At 35.8% G+C, this 21,026-nt stretch overlaps 1 protein-coding gene across 5 annotated transcripts in view; it reads left to right on the plus strand.

Annotated features, from left to right (window-relative positions):
- FAM13A (family with sequence similarity 13 member A) overlaps positions 1 to 21,026 on the plus strand; it is a 196,013-nt gene that overhangs the window by 159,726 nt on the left and 15,261 nt on the right. For 4 of the 5 annotated variants that reach the window (XM_074275303.1, XM_074275302.1, XM_074275299.1 and 1 more), the window contains one exon: positions 547 to 1,581. In XM_074275303.1, coding sequence (XP_074131404.1) covers positions 547 to 673 — 127 coding nt within the window. In that variant the 3' untranslated portion in view covers positions 674 to 1,581. Of the gene's footprint in view, positions 1 to 546; positions 1,582 to 21,026 lie in introns of those variants that run through there. The other variant, XM_074275298.1, reaches the window with a different exon arrangement.

The raw sequence follows: 21,026 nt of genomic DNA on the forward strand, positions 1-21,026 counted from the left end.
ATTTTTATTATTGAAAAAAATAAAAGTTAGATTGCAAAAAAAAAATTCCTATAGAATTTTTGAGATAGAAGAGATCTTGAATATTATCCATTCCAATATCCTTTTTTAATAGATGAGAAGCATTAGGTCTAAAGAAATTACATGTACATAGAAAATAGAAGTTATAAAAATAAAAGTATATAAGATGCTCTTTTTTGTTTTTAATTTATTAATCATGTTATATTTTTAAACATATATACATTTTGGAGTTCATATTCTATTTTTATCATATTTTTAAAGATATACATTTTTAGAGTTCATATTCTACATCTAATTTAATGTTCAAGGGAAAAGTTTATCCAAGGAAAATGTAAACCTAATATAAACAGTGTTCTTTTTAAAGAACACCAAACCCTCATTAAAGACTTGGGTTAATATTAAATGTTCCTGATTTTCATTAATTATTGGAAAGACATAAAATAAAATACAATCCCTATGTAATAAATTATTTTATAGGGGGAAGAAAGAAAAGAAATTAATATTATCTCTTCTTTCTATTTCTATCAGAAATGTCCAGAAGGAAGACCGTACTCCAATGGCCGACGATTACAATGAATACAAGCATGTGAAGGCAAAAATAAGGCTTTTGGAAGTACTCATCAGCAAGAGAGACATTGATTTAAAGATCATGTAAGGAAAAAAAAAAAAAAAAAAAAAAGAAACCATCCCTTCAGAAAAGACTCACTTGGATTGAGTGAATGGACAATCCCTTCACAAGGCAGTCAACACCTCTATGAAACTAAGAAGTCCAGCTGTGTAGAGTACTAAGGATAGCTCCAAGTCAGGCTATTTTACTGTGCGCCAATTATTCTCTTACTTATTGTCTACTGAGAAGGAAACCTTTGTTAGGAATGTTGTGGCCAAGTCAACATTTATGCACATACACATACATTTCACTGTGGTGCAAACTTTACTAATAATAGCTATTTCATCATTAAATTTAGATAGCCTAATCCTACACATGACCTCCAGTCATTCAGTGTTCTGAGAAACACAAAGAACCATTCCATTTCACTGCTATAAAAATTAGCTCAGGACTTTAATTCACTTACAGTCTGCATGCTGTAGACTTTGGAACCAGTGTGGTTAAATGTTTCTGTGAATTAGAAAGCTCGATATGCTGCCTTGGCTTCCATAATGACATTTTAACTGGCACTGTGCCATCTGCCATCTTTGTGCATGGCTCAGCTTTTATTTAAGCTCAGGTAGATGGCAGCTGGGAGCAGAATGAAAAATACAATACTCTTCTGAGAGTATTTTTCTTTCATATTTCTTAAACTGAGCAATAGATTTCATATGTTGGCGGTGACTGGGAAGCATCCAGCTCCACAGGATAATGGAAAGACGATGGAGGTAATGACAGTAGTTGTACTGACTTCAAGTAACTAGAATGTAATCTGAAAAGTGATTTCTTTTTCTAAGTTAGGGTGAAAAAAAGCTAAAAATCCTCATTTAACATTGAATCAGGCCACTCAAATACTTATAGCAACTACAGTTTATGTCTGCTATTTTCTTTTGATTAAAAAAAATAAGTTAGACAAACATGCTGGATTCTTATTTTCAGTCACTGGGTATGGGATAAGATGTAGTTCTGCTTTCCTGAGTTAATGGCAAAAGTGGGCTCATAATAAGAAGCCAGAAACTGAAGAACAAATTATTTCTTCAAAGGTGATCTCAAGGCAGAATATTATTCACTTCATTTTCAGTGAAAATATGTAAGTAGGAAAAAAATCTCTTGCTGATTCATTTTTATTAGCTGATTATTATTTTTATTGGAGAATATTTGATAAAAATATCTACAAATGGATAACTTATTAGCATCAATTAGAAGACTTCAAATTATCCATTTTAAAAGTAGAAATCTTAAGTGTGGCAATTCACCCTGTGATTTATCAACTTATCTTATTATTATCTCCATATTGGCAAAGATCATTTTATGCTTCCTACTTCTCCCAAATCTAGGGAATGTGCTTTGGAAGAACTAGAATAGATTTCTGGTGCATGATCTGATTTCTTACAGTTTTTTCTTCTAAAGAGGGTACTTGATAGATAAACATGCCTATCTCTTTTGGAGGGCTGGCCTTTGAATTGACACAATAGTTCTTAAAGCTAATTGATCCAAAGTATCAGAGGTGGATTTCTGATGTTAACTTTGCCAAATTACTTTCAATCAATGGCCCTGTAATCTCAAAGTGGCTTTTCTCCATTTCTGTCAGTTAGTTGAAGAATTGCTAAAAGATGGAGAAGAATGTTAAGGCAGAGAAGGAGTTCCCCTTTTTAAGTTCTGTAAGCATGACTATGCTAATAATTTTCCTATTTTAATTCTTTACATCATGATAGTACATAGCCAAGAGGTAAGTTGTGAATTTCTAAATTCAAAAATGAGATTAGACATAAGTAATGCCCTGGATATTTTGCTTCACTATTTATATAACAGATTGTTATAACTCCAAAGAGCAACAGATTAAGAGATGTAATGTATTTTAAAGATAGTTTCTATTTTTTGAAATTGAATGTGATTAATAATGACTTCTACATTATCAAAAATTGTATTTTTAAAGAAAAAAGTTTTCTTCTTTAAAAAAAATCTTTAAATATGAGGGAATATTAAGTGGAGCATATTACTATTTAACTTATATCTGAGAATATCTTTGAAAAAATTATAGGGAAAAAACCTTATATAACTAAATTATAAAACTCCAACAAAAGTTGAGAAAACTAATGTTATTAACATATCTAAGTCAACAAAATTATAAATTAACAAATTTTCATTTAGTTATTAGGCCAAAACAATTTAGTAAAATAAATCCTCATTTTCAGTTTTGATCCCCTCTTTAATTTCCAGTCATTCAAATACTTAAGCCTGTAGAACTCAACTTTTAAATTTTTAAAAAAATACCTCAAAACTGATTTGTAGACAGATTACATGCTGTACTGGTATGTAAATAAAATAATTATGACACAAACTTGTTTCTATTGCAACAAAGTTTGCAAAGAATTATATCATGACATTAATTATTTTATTTGAATTTGCATGAACAAGAGCAATGTGGGGTGTTATTTTTTCTTTTGCTCTTTTGGAAATTGTGCATGTTTATTAACAAATGCCAACATAATAAAAATCTTCAAGATGAAAAATAAAAGAAAAACAAAATAAAAATGATTGATTATGAGAATACAAGATGGCAAAGGCTTATAATTTTCGCAAGAAGCAATGTATGCAAGATTTCTTAATAAGGGCTTTTTGAAAATACGTAAGATATAAGAAAACACTTTTCTATCTATGAGGGGAAAACTTGCCATTTTTATATACATGTGTTAGTTTCAGGTTCAAAGAATGCTTACACAGAAGTACACCAACTAAGGCCAGACTTGAAAAACAAAATGAAAAGATTTGTTGGTTTGCCTTTGAAATATGGATAGATTGTGTGAAACTGGTTTACTTCTAGATGCTTCTTTGACAAGGGAGAAAGGTCGTTGTAGTTTCTCATGGGTTAGAAATGGTCTGATCTGTAATCTTTCTGCATTTCTTTCTTTTGTCCTAGTGCTTTTTAAACATCTGAAAAATGTTGGTAGTTGCTGGGATTTAGAATGCTGTCCACATAGCAAGTACATGGGCACTTAAGAGGAGGGCCCATATGTGATAGGTACAAGTTGCATATTTTGCTTAGGTATTTGAACATCTTATGCAGACAGAGTATAATGTTTGAACCCTGAAGGAATTAAAATTTTTCTAATGAGGATGAACTTGCTGTGCTTCCTATGTGCCTTGCTAAATTGTGTTACAAAAAGAAAATTAAAATTCATGTCTCAGGGGATTTCTGTATGATTGCTTATCCAATGGCTATTTTATAAATAAAAGTATCCATAGATTATAACAAATATGTAAGAATGTGAAGAAAGAATGAGAATGTTGTCATCACTTCCAGGTTTAGAATACAGTGTAGTTACATGGAATACCTTTAATATTGGAGATGTCATTTTTTACATAAAAACTATTTATTGTATTGACTTGCTTTTTGAGAGGTGAAGCTAAGTTTAGGTTATTTAATATTTCATCAACTGGAGTTAAGTATTTCAGAACTATTTCCAAATGCACCTCAGAATGTTTATTTTAGTGAAATGTCAATCTGATAAAATCTGTTTTATGATCAAAAAATTATTTTATTAATGAAGTAAAAGTTCTTTTTCCTTATATACCACATCTTGGTTTTGTTGTTTGACCTAAAGAAGAAAAGTATTTTCTAGAAGCTTTTGAAAAAAGAAAAAAAAAATTGTCAAGCCATCAAGATCAGAGGAAAAGAGACAACTGTACCTTGTTGCAAACAGTTTTAGGTAAAATCTTGAGTTTATCAGAGCATCCTTTCTCCATTTGTTTTTTAAAATCCTATTTTTCTTTGTTGTTGTTGTAGCTTAAGCAATTGGGGTTAAGTGACTTGCCCGGGGTCACACAGCTAGGAAGTGTTAAGTGTCTGAGATCAAATTTGAACTCAGGTCCTCCTGACTTCAGGGCTGGTGCTCTATCCACTGTGACACCTAGCTGATTTTTAAGTGCAAAGGTTTGGACAAAAGCTTCCTAAAAGAGAGAACTTTATTATTCACAGCATACCCATATTTCTTCTAATGATATTTTTTTAAGATCTTAGTAGAATAATAAATGCTATGTAACGTGCTATATAGCCCCCTGTGAAAAGCCCCTAGGCTTCCTCACTTCCAAAGTGCTCATTGTTCCTCTCTGTGGTCTAAGTATGCACTTAGAAGACATACTTTATAAGTATGGTCTATGAGAATTTATAGAGAACAAGCTAATCTATTTATATAAGCATGAGTATAAAATATATATACATATATATAGATTGAGAGATCGATCTCCATTTTTTTATGGAGATGCTGTTGGTATATATAAATTATATATATATATATATATATATTCATGTTTCTCCCCAGAACTCAGAGGCCAATTAATTACTCTTAGATGCACCGATTTGTAAAATCAGTTTGACACATTTCATTCTCTCTTTGAAAACAACTATGTAATCATGCAAATAATGAATTGAACAAAGGATAAAATTTTAGGAAATGTGGACAGCACTGTTTATATGACGTGAAATTTGAAATTGCCATGTGTACTTCTTAAATGTAAACTGAATGAAAGATGTGAACATTTTTGTACATGATTGTATTTTATGCAAAATTAAAGAGAATATTTTTACCTCTGTGAGCATCTGGAAATTGGATGGTATCAAGGATATTTGAGGAAGTGATGCTGTTTCCTTATACCTAGTAGCCACAGCTTGTGGCTTATACCTGAGATCTCTGTAAATGTAAGCCCATCAAAATCAAGAACTATTTTTCTGTTATATCTATATTCCTGGGAACTCCTAGGGCAGGTATTAAATGTTGCCACTTATTGTCATAGTTCTTCGAAGAGTCTAAAGACAATTGACTTTTTTATACTTGGTTTTAAGTGATATATAGAGGAGCAGCATTATTAGAGGACAGTGCTTGTATTCCAGTTTTCCCTTATTTGTGGACCCGATCCCCCTTCCCTTTTTAAAAGTAGATGACAAAAGAAGAGTGGGGAAGAAGGATTATTAGTCTCCAAATTATCAGAAGTTGGATTGTGTGATGGTGGGAAACATTTTAATTTTTATGCAAAGAGAAATTTCCTTCAAGACCTTGCTAATGCCATGGATCTGAGCCACCTCAAATGCTACTAGTTCTCCCCCTCCTTCCCTCCCACACTCTCTCTCTCTCTCTCTCACTCTCACTCTCCCCTTCTCTCCTCTCTCCTCTTCTCTCTCCCTCTCTCCCTCCTTCTCTCTCTCCTTCTCTCTCTCTTCCCCTCTCCTTCTCTTCCTCCCTCCCTCCTCTTTTTCCTCCCTCTCTCTCTCTCTCTCCCCAGATTTAAAAATAGAGAACTTTTGGAAATTTTCCATACTGTACAGGCCACATAGTGAATTTGTACAGTTGTTTTTCATGCATGCTGCCTCGTTTTTGTCATTATCTTTAATGAAATTATTGTTTCTATGACTTGTTCTTTGACCTACTCATTCTTTAGAATTAGATTATTTACTATCCAGTTAATTTTTAATCTATGATTCAAAGGTCCTTTACTGATTATATTTTTATTGCATTATGATTTGAAAAATGTACACTTCTGCATTTGTTTTTGAGGTTTTTATACTATGATATGATTTTTTTTGTGAAGGTACTATATATAGCTACGAAAAGGTCTACTGATTCTATTTCCAATCAGTATTCTCCAGAGTTCTATCATACATGACTTGCATTTCCTTAATTTCTTTCTTATCTATTTTATGGTTAAATTTATCTGTGTTTAGTAATACTAATTTAACTCTCCCATTATTACACTTTTACTGATTGTTCCCTCATAATTAATCTAATTTTTCCTTTAACAATATGAATACTATGCTATTTGGTGTTCAGTTTTGATACTTCTTGTCTGTGGTAACTTTAGCAAAATGCAACTTATCTAATTGTTTCTTTTAATTAGGTTCATTCATGTTTTTATTTTGTTTGAAATTATGATCACTACTCTTCCCTTTTTTGGTTAAGTTGGAGCATAATAGACTCTGCTCTAGACTCTTATTTTAACTTTGTGTTCCAGTTTCAAGTTTGTTTCTTGCAAAGAACATATGCTGGATGATAATCCATTATGCTATCTTTTTCCATTTTATGAGTGAGTTCATCCCATTGACATGAACAATTTTATTATTATTTCCCTTCATCCTATTCTCTCACCAAATCTAGGTCAGAAAATTGTAAATCTCAGACCAGGAGTTAACCATGAAACTTTGTCCTAGATCATAGCACTGGGGAGCTTGTAGGTTCTCCACCTGAACTGTCTCTTGAATTCTAGAATAGTACAATGCTCAGTATCCCCAAGAAAGCAGCTGAAGGACAAAAAAACTCAATCCCCCTCCCCACCAAAAAAAGAAAAAAAAAAGAAAGAAAAATACTTCTTCATAAAGAACATTGTGGTACTAAGGAACAATCAAGACACAAACTCAAAAGAAAAAAATTACTCCAAAACATGTATTAGAAAACCTTAAAACATAGGAGGGTGGAGTCAAGATGGCAAAGGATATGCAACCCAATTGAACTCCCCAAACATTCCCCTCCAAACAACTTTAAAATAAAGCCTCCAATCAAATTCTAGAATGACAGAGCCAACAAAAGTTCAGAGTGAGACAATTTTCTAGCCTAAGACTACTTATGATGTGGACAGAAGAGGTCTGTGACATGAGCATAGAGGCCTGTCTGAAGCACAAGCACAGAGCAGCAGCACTGGCAGGAAGCCTTAGAGGGTAATAGCAGCAGCAACAGTTTGGGGATCTTGGCCCAGAGATGGTAAAGAGATCAGAAAACTGGTCAGAAAGAGATTACAGGCAATTCTTTGCTGGCACTGGGTGCAGCTGACAGTGATTGGTAACCTTGTTCTGCAGTTCTGGGTAGCAGGTCCCAGGCAGAGAGAGAGATTCTGATCAATCACAAAGGAATAGTGGTCCTAGTTAAATATGCAAGGTAAGAAGGGGCAGTAACACTCGTGAGTGTGGAACACAAGCCCTGATCATGGTTCCAGGGCCAAGAAGAGAAGTAGTGTTTGTAGCTGCAGTGGATATGGGGCCCTTTCTGGATAAAGACCACAGCACAGTGACCACACTTCTCCCTGTATTACACAACCTTGGGAGCACCAAAAACTTAAGCTCCCCAGAACTATGGAAATGGCAGCAATGAAAAAATATCTTCTCACCCCCAAATCAGCAAAACCCAACTTTAACGTAACATTCAGGGTCAAGAAATAGGTTGGGCAAGCAAGCAAATAACAAAAAAAAAAAAAGGGAAAAACAATTTGACCATTAAATTTAAACATTAAAAACAACTCAGAAGGAAGGAAAAATCAAAATCACTACAAGCAAAACCTCAAAGAAAAAATATCAAACTGGATCCAATAAAAATGCCTGGAAGAGTTCATGAAAGAGATAAGAATGGTAGAAGAAACATTGGGAAAAGAAATGAGAATAATGCAAGAAAATTATGAAAAGAGAATTAACACCTTGGTAAAAGAAACATGCAAAAATTCTGAAGAAAATAACCTTTAGACACAGAATTGGCCCAATAGTAAAAAAAGGCACAAAAAATTCACTGAAGAAAAGAACTCCTTAAAAATAATAGTTCAAATGTAAAAGAAGGTACAAAAACTCACTGAAAAAAAACCTCCTTAGAAATTAGAATTCAGCAAGTGAAGCCTAATGACTCTGAGGCATCAAGAAACAATAATACAAAGTTAAAACAATTTTTAAAAATAGAAGATATTTTTTGCTTTTTATTTTGATTTTCTGTTTATTAAAAAAAACTGAATAGAAAAAAGAAAGAAAAGGAAAATAAAACAATACAAAACAGAACATTGTCATGTGCCCAGCAGAACATCAGGGAGGATTTAAAATATATAACAATAAATTTCCAGTTCAAAAAAAGATATATAATAGAAGAAATTATATTCATGGATGTCCATCTTTGCTTCTTGTAGGTTGTTCTTTTGTTCTCTGCTATGCACTTTTACTTTATTCTTTTTTTCCCCCTTTCATCACTCCACTTCTCCCAAGCATGTTATAGTTAAGCATAGATATTTTTAATAGATATACACATACACATATACATTCATACCATCCATCCACAAACCCACACATATATATAAAAATCTATATTCACTCTTGCTCTTTGTTGTAGTGTTTGTGTATCTTTTTTTTTCCTATCCCTAGTAACTCTTCTGTTTTAATTCTGCTCCTTAACTTGCTTTGCTATTACTTAACCACTCCCAGTCATGGATCCCTCTCTTATCTTTTCCCTTTCACCCTTTGCTTTCCCCTCTGCCCATCCCTCTCCCTCTTATTTCTTTATAGCTTTTGGAGAGTGATATACCTTTCATGATATACATATATATATATATATATATATATATATATATATATATATATATATATATATATATATATATATGTATGTATGTATGTATGTATGTATATAGTGTTACCTATTTAAACCATTCCCAATGTGAGTAGGTTTTTAGAACTATGAGCCCTCCCCACCCTCTAATGCCTCTATATCTATTATTCCTCTGCACCTCATTTGTATGTCTTTTTTTTTTGAGCTACCCAATTACTGATGTCAGTCTTAAACATATAGTATACATTTCCACATAAAAAACAGTTTGTCCAACTGACCCTTGATATTGGCTCTTATTGGTAAAGTTTCTATTGATTTCAAGTTTAGTTGAAAGTCTGAAAATCTGTAAGTTTATTGAATGTGCTTTTTTTTTCATTCAATATTATGGATAATTTTGCTGGAAGTGATATTTTTAGTTGCAGACCTAGTTCTTTTGATTACTGGTATTCAATGATGACAGGACCTATGATCTTAATTGTGGCTGCTGCTAAGTCCTATACAATTCTAACTAGCTCCAGCATATTTGAATTATTTATTTTTTATCTCTTGCAAAATTTTCTCCTTGATTTGGGGGTTTCGAAATTTAGCAATAATATTCCTGTGTGTTTTCCACAAAGGAGCGCTTTAAAATGGTAATTGGATTTTTTTTTTTTTTTTCTATTTCTACTTTCTCGTCCTGTTACATCATTCCAGGACAATTTTCTTGGATTTTTTTTTGCATTATTGTGTCAAGGTTATTTTTTTAGTCATAGATTTCAGGAATAGTACAATACTTAGTTATTCTTACATTTTATTTTCTTGATCTGCAATGCAGATCAGTTGTTTTTCTTATATGATGTTTTACATTCTGTTCTAGTTCTTCATTTTTTATATTGTTTTGTTATTTTTTGGTCTCTCATGGTTTCCCTTTGCCCAATGCTAATTTTCAAGGAGTTATTTTCATCTTTATGATTCTATATCCTTTTCTAGTTGGATGACTTTTTTTTCATAATCTTATTTTTCTTGGACAGTTTTGGTTTTTGTTTTTTAGGTTTGTTTGTTTGTTTGTTTGTTTTCCAATAGCTCTCCTTTGCTTTTTAAATTCTTTTTTGAGTTCTCTGGGAAGGGAGTAATTTAATATTACTCTTTGGGGTAGAAGAAGCTTTTTTACTTTATTGTCCTCCTCTAAAGATGAACCCCAATCTTCTCTGTTCCCATAGTAAGTTTCTATGGTTGGGCTCCTCTTTGAAAGTTAATTTTTTTAAATAAGTATTTGTGTAAGCACCTCTAATAATTGATGCTTTCTCTAGTTTCACCTCTGACCTGGAACTCCAAAACAAAAACTCCCCCTTTCTTCAAGTGCCCTCAACCAGCAGCATCCCCATCCCACTGTCTTTGCATTCATAGGTGTGCTGGCTCCCCCTCACCCAGCATAGCTGGGCCTGATGTTCCTAATCAGCAGAGGTTCACTCAGTCCCAATTCCATATAGTCTGGGAGGTGAAAGTCTCCATGGTTCTTCCTGAAGCTCCAGCCAAACACAGTTATCCCCACAGATCCCCCCCTTGTTGTTTCTGCAGAGCTGGCCTGACACTTTACATGGGTTAATCCCAGCCTGGAGTCTTTCTTCAGGTCTTCTTGGGTTTTACTGATGGGATTTGAAGTCCCTTTAAGATTCCTTTCTGATTTTCAGGCTGAAGAAGCTAGGATCTTTTGATTCACAAATCCTGGTCAAAAAGCACCTTTTTGAATTCCAATGATATCCGGGCTTTCCCAGCCCCCACCAGATCTGAGCTAGCTTTGGCTTTTCCCAGCCCCCACTATCTGCTCAGGTTTCCCCAACCTCCACAAACAGCTTCTTCCTTATCTAAAAACTCATTGAATTCTATTCAATGCTAATCCTGGCCCAAATCAGCAGGAGCCTGGGACTTCACCTACCTTCAAGATTATAAAAAGGGAAACCCTTTGAGTCCACTCTTTGCAGAACCCCCCCCCCCAAACATGGTATCCTTCTGGCCATGTAAGGGTTCCTGTCCGCCCAGTGACCACCTCTGGCCCTGGCCTCTTTCTACCTTTACCCTTACTTCCAAACTCCAAATAAACCTTTTTTTTTTTTTTTTTTTTTTTAATCAATCTAGGTTTTCAGGCCTGTAAATTCCTTTATAGGGGACTCTGCACCATCACTAGACTTCATTTAGCTATGTATCCTTGCGCCGAACCCAAAGGGGTTCCCCCTTTCCTAACTCTCATCATTTTGGTTCCCTGACTGGGAACCCCAAAAGATTGGTACCCCGAAAACTAATCTTAACCTTTTTAGGTCTCTCAGAACCAATCTGGGTCTCAGCTGTTCACGCAGCTTCCGGGAAGAATATCTGTGTTCCTACCCTTGTCTCACCCAGACCAGGTCTGGGCTGCGAGGAAAATTCTCCCGTGGAGACTACTTGCATTTCAGACAAAAGGTCCTCCTTTTGTCATACTTTATTTTTAGGGATAGCAGGACCAAGGAACCCAGAACTCTGGACGAAAAATGCTTTCAGAGACAAAAGACCTTCTTTTCCAAGGCATTTCTAATCCCTTTTCTCTCACCAGAAAAGCCGGCTCTGAACTCCGAGACACACTGGAGAAAGTGTCTCTTCTTCACCCCTCCCCGCCGCCATGTGGCCGTTCTGAGCGCCCCATCCCTCTTGGGGGTGCCAGGCCAGCAGTCTCTTTGATCTGTTCTGGGGCAGAAATCTGTGTTGGAGCCCCTCTCGCACTCCACTGTAGTGGTCAGGCTGTAGCTACAAGGAGAAAGGTCTCTGGATCCGGGTGAACTTGGAGAGATGCCTCTGCCCAGCTGCTGCTCCCTGAACAATGGTACGAGCTACCCGAAGTTTCGGCGTGAGCCCTCACCACCGCCATCTGGGAAACACTGGGTAAGATAACATCTCTCCCTTCCCCCATCCTCTGTCTTCTCGAACCTCTCCCAGGTGGCTTGGTAACCTGTACAGTGGGGAATTAGGGATTCAAAACTTTTAAAATGGTACTTTGCTGGCGAGCTAGAGAAGCGGGTCACGCCCCTCCCAGAGCTCTTAAAGGAGCCGAGGCTTTCAGCCCTCTCAGAGAACTAGCTTGCTCCATACATTTTAAAACAGGGCTCCGTTTCCCTGATTTGGTCATCCTGCATTAGAGAAATGCCTCCTGTCATAGCTTTTCACTGTAAGCAGCCTTAGAATTACACTTTTCCGGGCTCTGGAGGCTGCTCATTTTTCCCTTAGCCTCAGGGCACTTGCCTGCTGGTGGACAGATAAAGCCTAGCTGTCTGCTCTGCCTCTCTCTGTCTCACTAACCTAGCAGGTGGAATTCCTGACTTTTCTCTTGGTCCAGGACCTTTAGTTCCTAGCGCACTCTCCTGTTTTTCTCGATTGGCATTCTATGCCCCCTGCCAACAATTAAAAGTTCCTTTTCTAAGCTTCAGCCTTGGCCACATTGTAGCTTAAAAAAGACCTTTGTAACGTTGGCTGGGGAACAAAATTCTGAAACAAGGCAAATTAAATTAATTGTTAAGAGAGTGAGGATAGTTTCTTTTGTCTTTTTTTTCTCTTTCTCATTCCCTGACTGCAGGCGGGAGATGAGTTAAAGGGAGAGACAGAGACTATTTGAAAACTCCTTAACTGTTTCCAGTTTGGTGCTTTTCTAAAATCTTTCTCTGTTCTGTTGCATTACAGTTCTCTTTTACTGCCTCAGTTTCCCTAAACTGATCTCTATCTTGCCTCAGCTTCTCTGGCATTTCAGTCCAAGGAGCCCAGGGACTATAGCTTAATTAACACCTGAACTCTCGGTAGAATTCCAATCTCTCTCTCTCACCCAACCTCCAACTTTCTTTTCAGGAGTCACGTACTCCAATTAGGATCCGAAATGCTCCAACACCCCCACACTTAACCCACTAAAGGTTGGGTGAGGCAGAATCTCTTGTCTTTCAACTGACCCACTGTTCTCTGCTAAGCACCTAGTTAGCCTGGAGTGAAGGCTAGCTGCCTTCCCCTCCCCCTGCCTATTGGAAATGGAGTGGGGAAGGGGCCACCTGAATTCTTGGCAAAAGGTTCTGAGGTAGACCCGCCTTTAAGTTAATTGATCTATTTTTAAGACTTGCTAAAACTGGGGGACTTGTTAAAAACTGTTTAACTATTGCTGTATGAGAGACTGGGGAAAACTGACCGGGACACCCCATAGATGCCCTGCTGCCATCCCCCACACCTCACGCCTCACTTCCTGGGATGAAACCCCAAATCTCTACTACCCTTGTCAGCTCGAAGCAGTTAAGAGGAGATTGATGCCCCCTTTTCCCACATGCATCTGGAGGTGACTGTTTGAGGGGGGAACAAGAAGAGGGGATCCCTCTACTCTGAAGATCTTTGGAGAAAATCTTCAATCTTGCCTCAAATGAGGGACACTGCTCCAAATCTTTTTTTTTTTTTTTTTTTTTTTTTAATGAATTTAAGTCTTAACTGTTTGAGGGGGGAAGTGATAGAGTCTGAGGTCCCTTTAAGATTCCTTTCTGATTTCCAGGCTGAAGAAGTTAGGATCTTTTGATTCACAAATCCTGGTCAAAAAGCACCCTTTTGAATTCCAATGATATCCGGGCTTTCCCAGCCCCCACCAGATCTGAGCTAGCTTTGGCTTTTCCCAGCCCCCACTATCTTCTCAGGTTTCCCCAACCTCCACAAACAGCTTCTTCCTTATCTAAAAACTCATTGAATTCTATTCAATGCTAATCCTGGCCCAAACCAGCAGGAGCCTGGGACTTCACCTACCTTCAAGATTATAAAAAGGGAAACCCTTTGAGTCCACTCTTTGCAGAACTCCCCCCCCCCCCAACATGGTATCCTTCTGGCCATGTAAGGGTTCCTGTCCGCCCAGTGACCACCTCTGGCCCTGGCCTCTTTCTACCTTTACCCTTACTTCCAAACCCCAAATAAACCTTTTTTTTTTTTTATCAATCTAGATTTTCAGGCCTGTAAATTCCTTTACAGGGGACTCTGCACCATCACTAGACTTCACTTAACTATGTATCCTTGCGCTGAACCCAAAGGGGTTCCCTCTTTCCTAACTCTCATCAATACCAGGAGAACTCCTGTTCTGCCTCAAGTCTTCTTGATTTCCCCCCAGCCTATATTCACCCTAAGGGACAAATTTGTTCTGTTTGTGAAGGAAATTGAAATTTACTGACCTACTCCATCTTCCCAAAATCCTCCCTAGAAAATATTTCATTGAAAAAATGTCACTTGGAGAATAAATAGATTGAGAAGAGTTCATTTTAGAAAAATTGGATTACCTGAAAGTTATGATCAAAGAAAAAATCCTCAATATCATATCTCAAGAAATCATCAAAGAAAACTTAACTGCCTTAACTATCTTAGAACTAGAGGATAAAATAGAAACTGAAAGAATGCCCCTTCTGAAAGCTATCCCCAAATAAAAACTCCCTGAAATATTTTAGTCAAATTCTAGTACTTCAGGATCAAAAAGAAAATAAGAGAAAAACAATCCATATATCATGGAGCCATATTAACACAAAATTTAGCAATTTCTATATTAAAGGAAAAGAGATTTCCATCTACATTAAAGGAATATGATTTACTAGAGCTCAAAGAATTAGAATTATAACCAAGAATCACCTACATAACCAAACTGAGTATAATCCTTCAGGAGGAAAAATGGATATTTAATGAAATAGAATTTCAAGCATTTAAAATTATAAGCATTCTTGAGGAAAAGACCAGAGCTGAATAGAAAATTTGACATTCAAATAAAGACTCAAGAGAAGCATAAAAAGGTAAACATGAAAGAGTAAATGTAAAATTCTCAAAGTTAAAGTGATTGAAACTTCTAAGAATTATCATTACTGGGGCAGTTAGAAGGATTCTCAGAGAGTATAAATGTGACTCAATTTTGTTGAAATAATCTCCCAAAGTAGAAAGCTGAATACACGGAAGAAAAGAGGAGACATGTGAAGTAAATTATAGTAAATTAATTTTTACTTAAAATTTAAGTAAATTTTTCTCACAAAAGTGGCATGTAAGGAAGAGTTTTTATAATAGAGGGGAGATAGCAATGATTTTGAGGTCCCCTGACATTAGGGGACTTCTAACAATAAAAATCTTCTGGCTTTGGAGTCTGCCTCAAAGAATTCCCACACCCAATCTAAGAATAACAATCTGTCTGATTCTGAATAGACTACTACTCAGTTCTTGGCTGACTGTCAGATAGCTTCTGGCCTCAGGATAGTCCTAGGGATCAAACTCCTGAGACAGTTGTGATAATCTGTTGATCAGTAAGAATCAAATTGCAGAGACCACTCTTGGTCCGAACTCTGAGCTATAAAATTAGCATATCTATAAATGTGTCTCCCTGCTCCTGTTTCTTTGCTAAATTCTCATGGAATTTAGTTTGCTTTTAATGGCATTACAATTACAATAAGCTTTGCCTCTTGACCAGGAAATGGGTTCAAACCTGCAAATTCTTTTGAGACATCTCACAATATCAGTCTATGACCCCAAAGTTCTGGGGTTCCTTTCCCAACCTTAACCAGGGGAAAGATGGGTAATGACTGAACCTCACATCAAAATTGATTCAAAGAGGGCATAATATTAAAATATACACAATTTGGTATATAAATCTATTTGGATTTCTATAGGAAATAAGAATATTTTAATTGGAATAATAGGAAAAATAGCAATAGGAAATAGGAAAACAGAGGAAGAGAAACAGGCCAGAATGGGGGAATGATTTAAAAGGGAGGGCAAGTTAAGGGAAGAAATTGTCAGAAGCAAAACAAATTTTTGAAGACAGATAAGATAAAAATAAGATAGGATGGAGAAAAATACATAGTCATCATAACTGCATATGAGTGGGATGAGCACAAATAAAAGTAGATAGCATAATGAATTAGGAACTAGAATCCAACAATATGTTGTTTACAAAAGGCATACAAGGTTAAAATAAAAGGCTAGAGCAGACTATTTAGCTGAAGTAAAAAAAAAAAAAAGGCAGTAGTAATTATTAGACAAAACAAAAGTAAAAATACATCTAATTAAAAGACAATGAGAAATTATATTTTATTAAGTGATATCATAGCAAAGCAATATCAAAAATTTTACAGGAAATTTCTTTGATAAATCAAGGCTTTATTTTCAAATACATAGGGAACTGAGTCATTCATAAAAATAAAAACCATTTCCTAATTGATAATCAAAGGCTATGGACAGGAATCAGAAGGGGAAAAAAGCTATCAATAGTGATATGAAAAATGCTCAATCATTATTATTTAAAAAAAAACCCTTAAAGTACTAAGTCACAATTATTAAAAAAATGACAAATACTCCGGAGATGAGGGAAAATAGGTACATGAACTGTTGGTGGAGTTTGAACTAGCTTATCCATTTTTGGAACTATATCCAAAGTACATACCTTTGATCCAACTACTTGGATGCAGTACTAGGCCTGTACTCCCAAGAGAGCAAAGAAAAATATAGCAGCTCTTTTGTGGTAGAAAAGAATTGAAAATTAGGAAGATACTCATCATTTGAGAAATGGCTAAACAAGCTGTGGCATATCGTTGGGATGGAGTATTTTTGTGCTATGAAAAAAATGGCAAGTGGAAGTTGCTTCAGAAAAAAATATGGGAAGACCTATGTGAACTGACAATAAATGAAATGAGAAAAACTGGGAGATCATCATGCAAAGTAACAGCAAAGTCATAATTATGATCAACCATTGGATATTCTGACCAATATAATGATCCAAGACAATTCCAAGGACTCATGATTGAAAAAAAAAAATGCTATCTACCTCCATAGAGAGAACCAGTGATCTGTGAGTGCAAATTAAAGTATAATTTTCTCACAATTTTTTTTGGCATTTTTTTTCTGATATGGCTAATTTGGAAATGTTTTGCATAATTTAATATGTATAATTATATCAGTTTGCTTGCCTTCTCAGTGGGTAAGGAGTAGGAGGACAAGAGATAATTAAATCAAAATTTTAAGGGAAAAGGCTTAAATTAATAAATTTCTTTAGAGACAGAAAAAGAAGACAGACAGTGACAACAGTGACAAAAACAGAGACAAAGAAAACATAGCTTGTGCATAAATCCAACTGGAATCCTACATAAGCTGAAGTAAAACTCTATAGGCAAGATGTCAGCAAATTATGGTCACAATAGTCCATTCCTGCCTCTTCACTGTTATTTCTTACCAGATTTCTGCCTTCATTTCTTTCTCCTTGTGTATATTTGGAATGAATTTGCTTACTGGTATCTCTCTTGTCATTCTGTTGCTATTGCTTCTCTTTAGCAACTGCATTTATTCACTTCTCCATTTTCTGTTGTTTGGAGTGTTCAAGAAGCAATCTCTTCAATTCTGATTTTCCCTCTAAAAGGGTTTCAAAACAGTGTACTTTATTATTCAATGACTAAGCTCAAATTTGAAAATAAATCACTCTGGACAGCTCCATTGCTCTATAGAAAAATTACTTTATTCCCTCCTACATTTTCTGGTAGGTACAGAATAGTCTTGTATTCTTTGAATTTCCTCTTTCATATTTGCATTTCTTTTTCCTGATTACTTATAAAACTAATTTTTTTTTCAGAATCATTGAATTTAATGTCCATGTGTCTCAGAATTTGCAGCCTATTTGTTTGCTTTTCTGGAGATGATTTGTGTGTTCTTTCACCTGTATTTCATTTTCTGTATTCAGAAGTTTGGAACAGTTTTCTATTATTTCCTAAATTGTTACATTACTTTTTTTTTTTTTTTTGTCCTGTCTTTCTGGGAGACCTATAATCCTTGGGTTTCCTCTCTGTATCCTCTCATCTTTGAAGTAATTCTCAAGCCCATTCTCTTTGTGCATTCTGGTCTATGGGTTCAGCTCTGAACTCTGTCTTTTACATATTTGATTTCCATATAAAGGCCAAATCCAAGGATGAAGCTAGCTCTATTTCAATTATGATTCAATCAATCAACTATCCTCAATGGGATGTCAATAGGCTAACAACCATCTAGGACAAGACCCTACTGAGATCACATCATTAAAGTTGCAAAATGTCTTAGTGTAGATAATTACATGTGTAGTGTAAGAGATGAATTTGACTTAGATCATATTTCTAAATAAAAAATTACTAAAACAAAATGCATTAAAACCTAGATTTTTATTCCCAGTACAAGCAGTCAAATTAAAACTTTCCCTAGCATTTCTTACCACTTCCTTTTCTTCCCAGTACCAAAAGGGCTTTCTTGTAAGGATCCATGGAGGCAAGTTTGAAACTGAATAGCAGAGTGCAGGTGGAACTGTAAAACAATTCTTTAAATCTTACCACTTTAGTGGGTATGAAAAAAGTGCTTTTTTGCATCAAATAGTGGCTAGAGCCTCTATCTCAAGAGTAAGAATGATGTGATCAAGTCACACCTTTTGACATATGGTGGCTGTGGAACTCTGGAACACTGGCCATGGCTCTTCATCTTTTAATGTGCTAGAAATATCTCTAAGACTAAGAAAAAGGATGACCTGAATTGTCAGAGGACATTTTCCCCCTCTAGATTCCTTTAACAGAATCATGTCCAGGAACTTAACTTATCTTTAAAGGAGTATCTTGTAGGATGTTCATAAGCTTCCTGACTCTTATAGGTTGACTGAAAGTATTTGCTTACCCTTTCTGATTATGGGCAACTATCACAGTATAACTTTGGAAAGCTTATTGCTTTATCCCAATCCAGGCTGTTTGGGGACATTTTTGACCCCTAACTAGAATGGCCTACCACTCACGGGCTTGTGACAAAGGACATATTTGTTCCAACTTCTGAAGGGGCCTGCTATCTATAGCTGTGACCAAGGTCTGAAAAGAAATATTTGGAGCAACACTGCTTCCTCTTCCTAAGGTCTTTTAGTCAATTATAGCATCAATTATGAACCTCAAATTTTTCAGTATCCCTGAAAACATTACAAGTAATTGATCTCATTCCTCTCAAAAATCAAATATCTGTTTCTCCATTTTGCGTTTAAAACCATTCACAATGTGACTATCTTTCTAGCCTAATTATAAATTACTCCTTGTTATGCACTTGGGCTAACCAAACTTCTTGCTGTTCAGTGGAGATAATTATTGAGGGGAGAAGGGGAGGATGGAGAGGTGACAAAGGAAACAAATCAGAATGGTTTGTTTGAGATGGTAGTATTAAAAAGACACAGCTCCATAGGAATACTACTACAACACCTCAAGGTGATATAGCTACCCTCTTGTAAGGGCAAGTATAAGTGATAATAAGAACCCTCCCTCCAAGATACCAGATTTCTGGATCAACTTAAAAGTTTTGAGCCAAAAATATTTTCACATTAGATAGATGCAGTTTTTGCAGATACACCAACCAGCTGTTAAAATTTAAATGTCACTGGCCTTGGCACTGGTCCCATGAGTCCCCCCTTTTTCTTCTCCCCAACTACTAGTGTGTAGTAATTTCTAATAAGATTCCTACTGGACTAATTTTCCCACAGAAGTCAGGGAAGCTGTCCCCAAGACTTGATTCCAGGTTAGTGGGATTTCAGCGGATGCAGTATAACTCAACATATATCCTTCCAATCAAAAAGGTTTCTACATGGAGATAAGGGGGAATGTGTCTACTGGATCAGTGCTATATTTTTGCTAAATATGTACGTCTCTTTACTCCACCTGATCTTAAACCATGACTGCCTGAATTAGGTTTGGTCCACACTACCTTTAGATAAGACTAATGATTTCATTGGTATAAGGAAGCTCCTCTACCAATATACATCAGTACCAGTTTTGTAACTTAAGAGTCTTAGGGACTTTCTTAGGTTTAAGTGATTTTCATAGAATTTCAAAGTCAATGAATGAATGCTAGAGGTGAGACTTAGGTCTTCCCGACTCCCAGACCAGGTCTGTTCTCCATCAGCAGTACAAATCATAGGGCTTCTCCTTTGGTGAAAAAGAAAAAAAAATGATTCAGAGGAAATGTCTTAATTTTGAATTTTGTTGTTGAGGTATTTCAATCACATTCGACATTTTGTGACCCCATTTGGAATTTTCTTGGCAAAGATACTGTGGTTTGTCATTTCTTTCTCCAACTCATTTTTATATATGAAGGAAATGAAGGCAAACAGGATTAAGTGATTTGCCATGGATCACACAGCTAGTCAGATTTAAACCCAGAGTCTTCCTTACTTCAAGCCCAGTACTTTATCCACTGTGCCACACAGCCAACCAATGTGGTTTAATTTTAATGTTTCCTTTTACCTTCCTAATTTTCCTATTAACTTTCTAAGTGGAAAAGGATGGAGGGGGTTGTGAGGAAGGAAGAAATATTTGAACATTTGTTGTTTCAATTATGAACCAAGGCCAAGAGAAGGCCTGAGTCCAAATTGCTTCATAGGCATCTGCCAATGCTATTCCACAGTGTGTCTCAGTAGCTTATTAGTAACAGTGTGAACTGATCAAAAAGGCTTTCAAAATGTTTTCTGCTCAGAACTTGCCAAACTGGTTAGGCATATGAAAAAGGTGAAAGAAACCTGGTGAAAGGTGGCTTTTATTGACATATTTTGATTTTATATCAGGTTAATTTCTGTCTCTCCTTCCTCTACTCACAAATGAGCAATTTCTTTTACCAAAGAGATAATAAAAACCATTCAGATAATTCATTAATACATGAGATATCCATACCTGTAGAGGTCCATATCTGCATAGAGACATTTTTTTTCAACTCTTCCATGACTGTCAAATAATTAGATGTTTCACACAGGATGACATGTTCATGTGATGGCAGATCTACAAGGATCCTTGGGCCCAACATATTTGAAGGATGGAGAACATTCTCATCTAACCTTCAAAACCTCATTTTCTTTTTTCTCCTGGACCCCATGACTTCTCCATATGCCTATTTTTCATATTTAAATGTTTCCCTTAGTTGCATGGACAAGTAGAAGAAAAGCAATTCATCTGCCATTTTGGGAAGAGGCTCTGGCCCAAGATGGAGCATGAGCTCTTAGTTCT

Source organism: Sminthopsis crassicaudata, chromosome 6 (genome assembly GCF_048593235.1).
Source record: "Sminthopsis crassicaudata isolate SCR6 chromosome 6, ASM4859323v1, whole genome shotgun sequence".
NCBI lineage: Eukaryota > Metazoa > Chordata > Mammalia > Dasyuromorphia > Dasyuridae > Sminthopsis > Sminthopsis crassicaudata.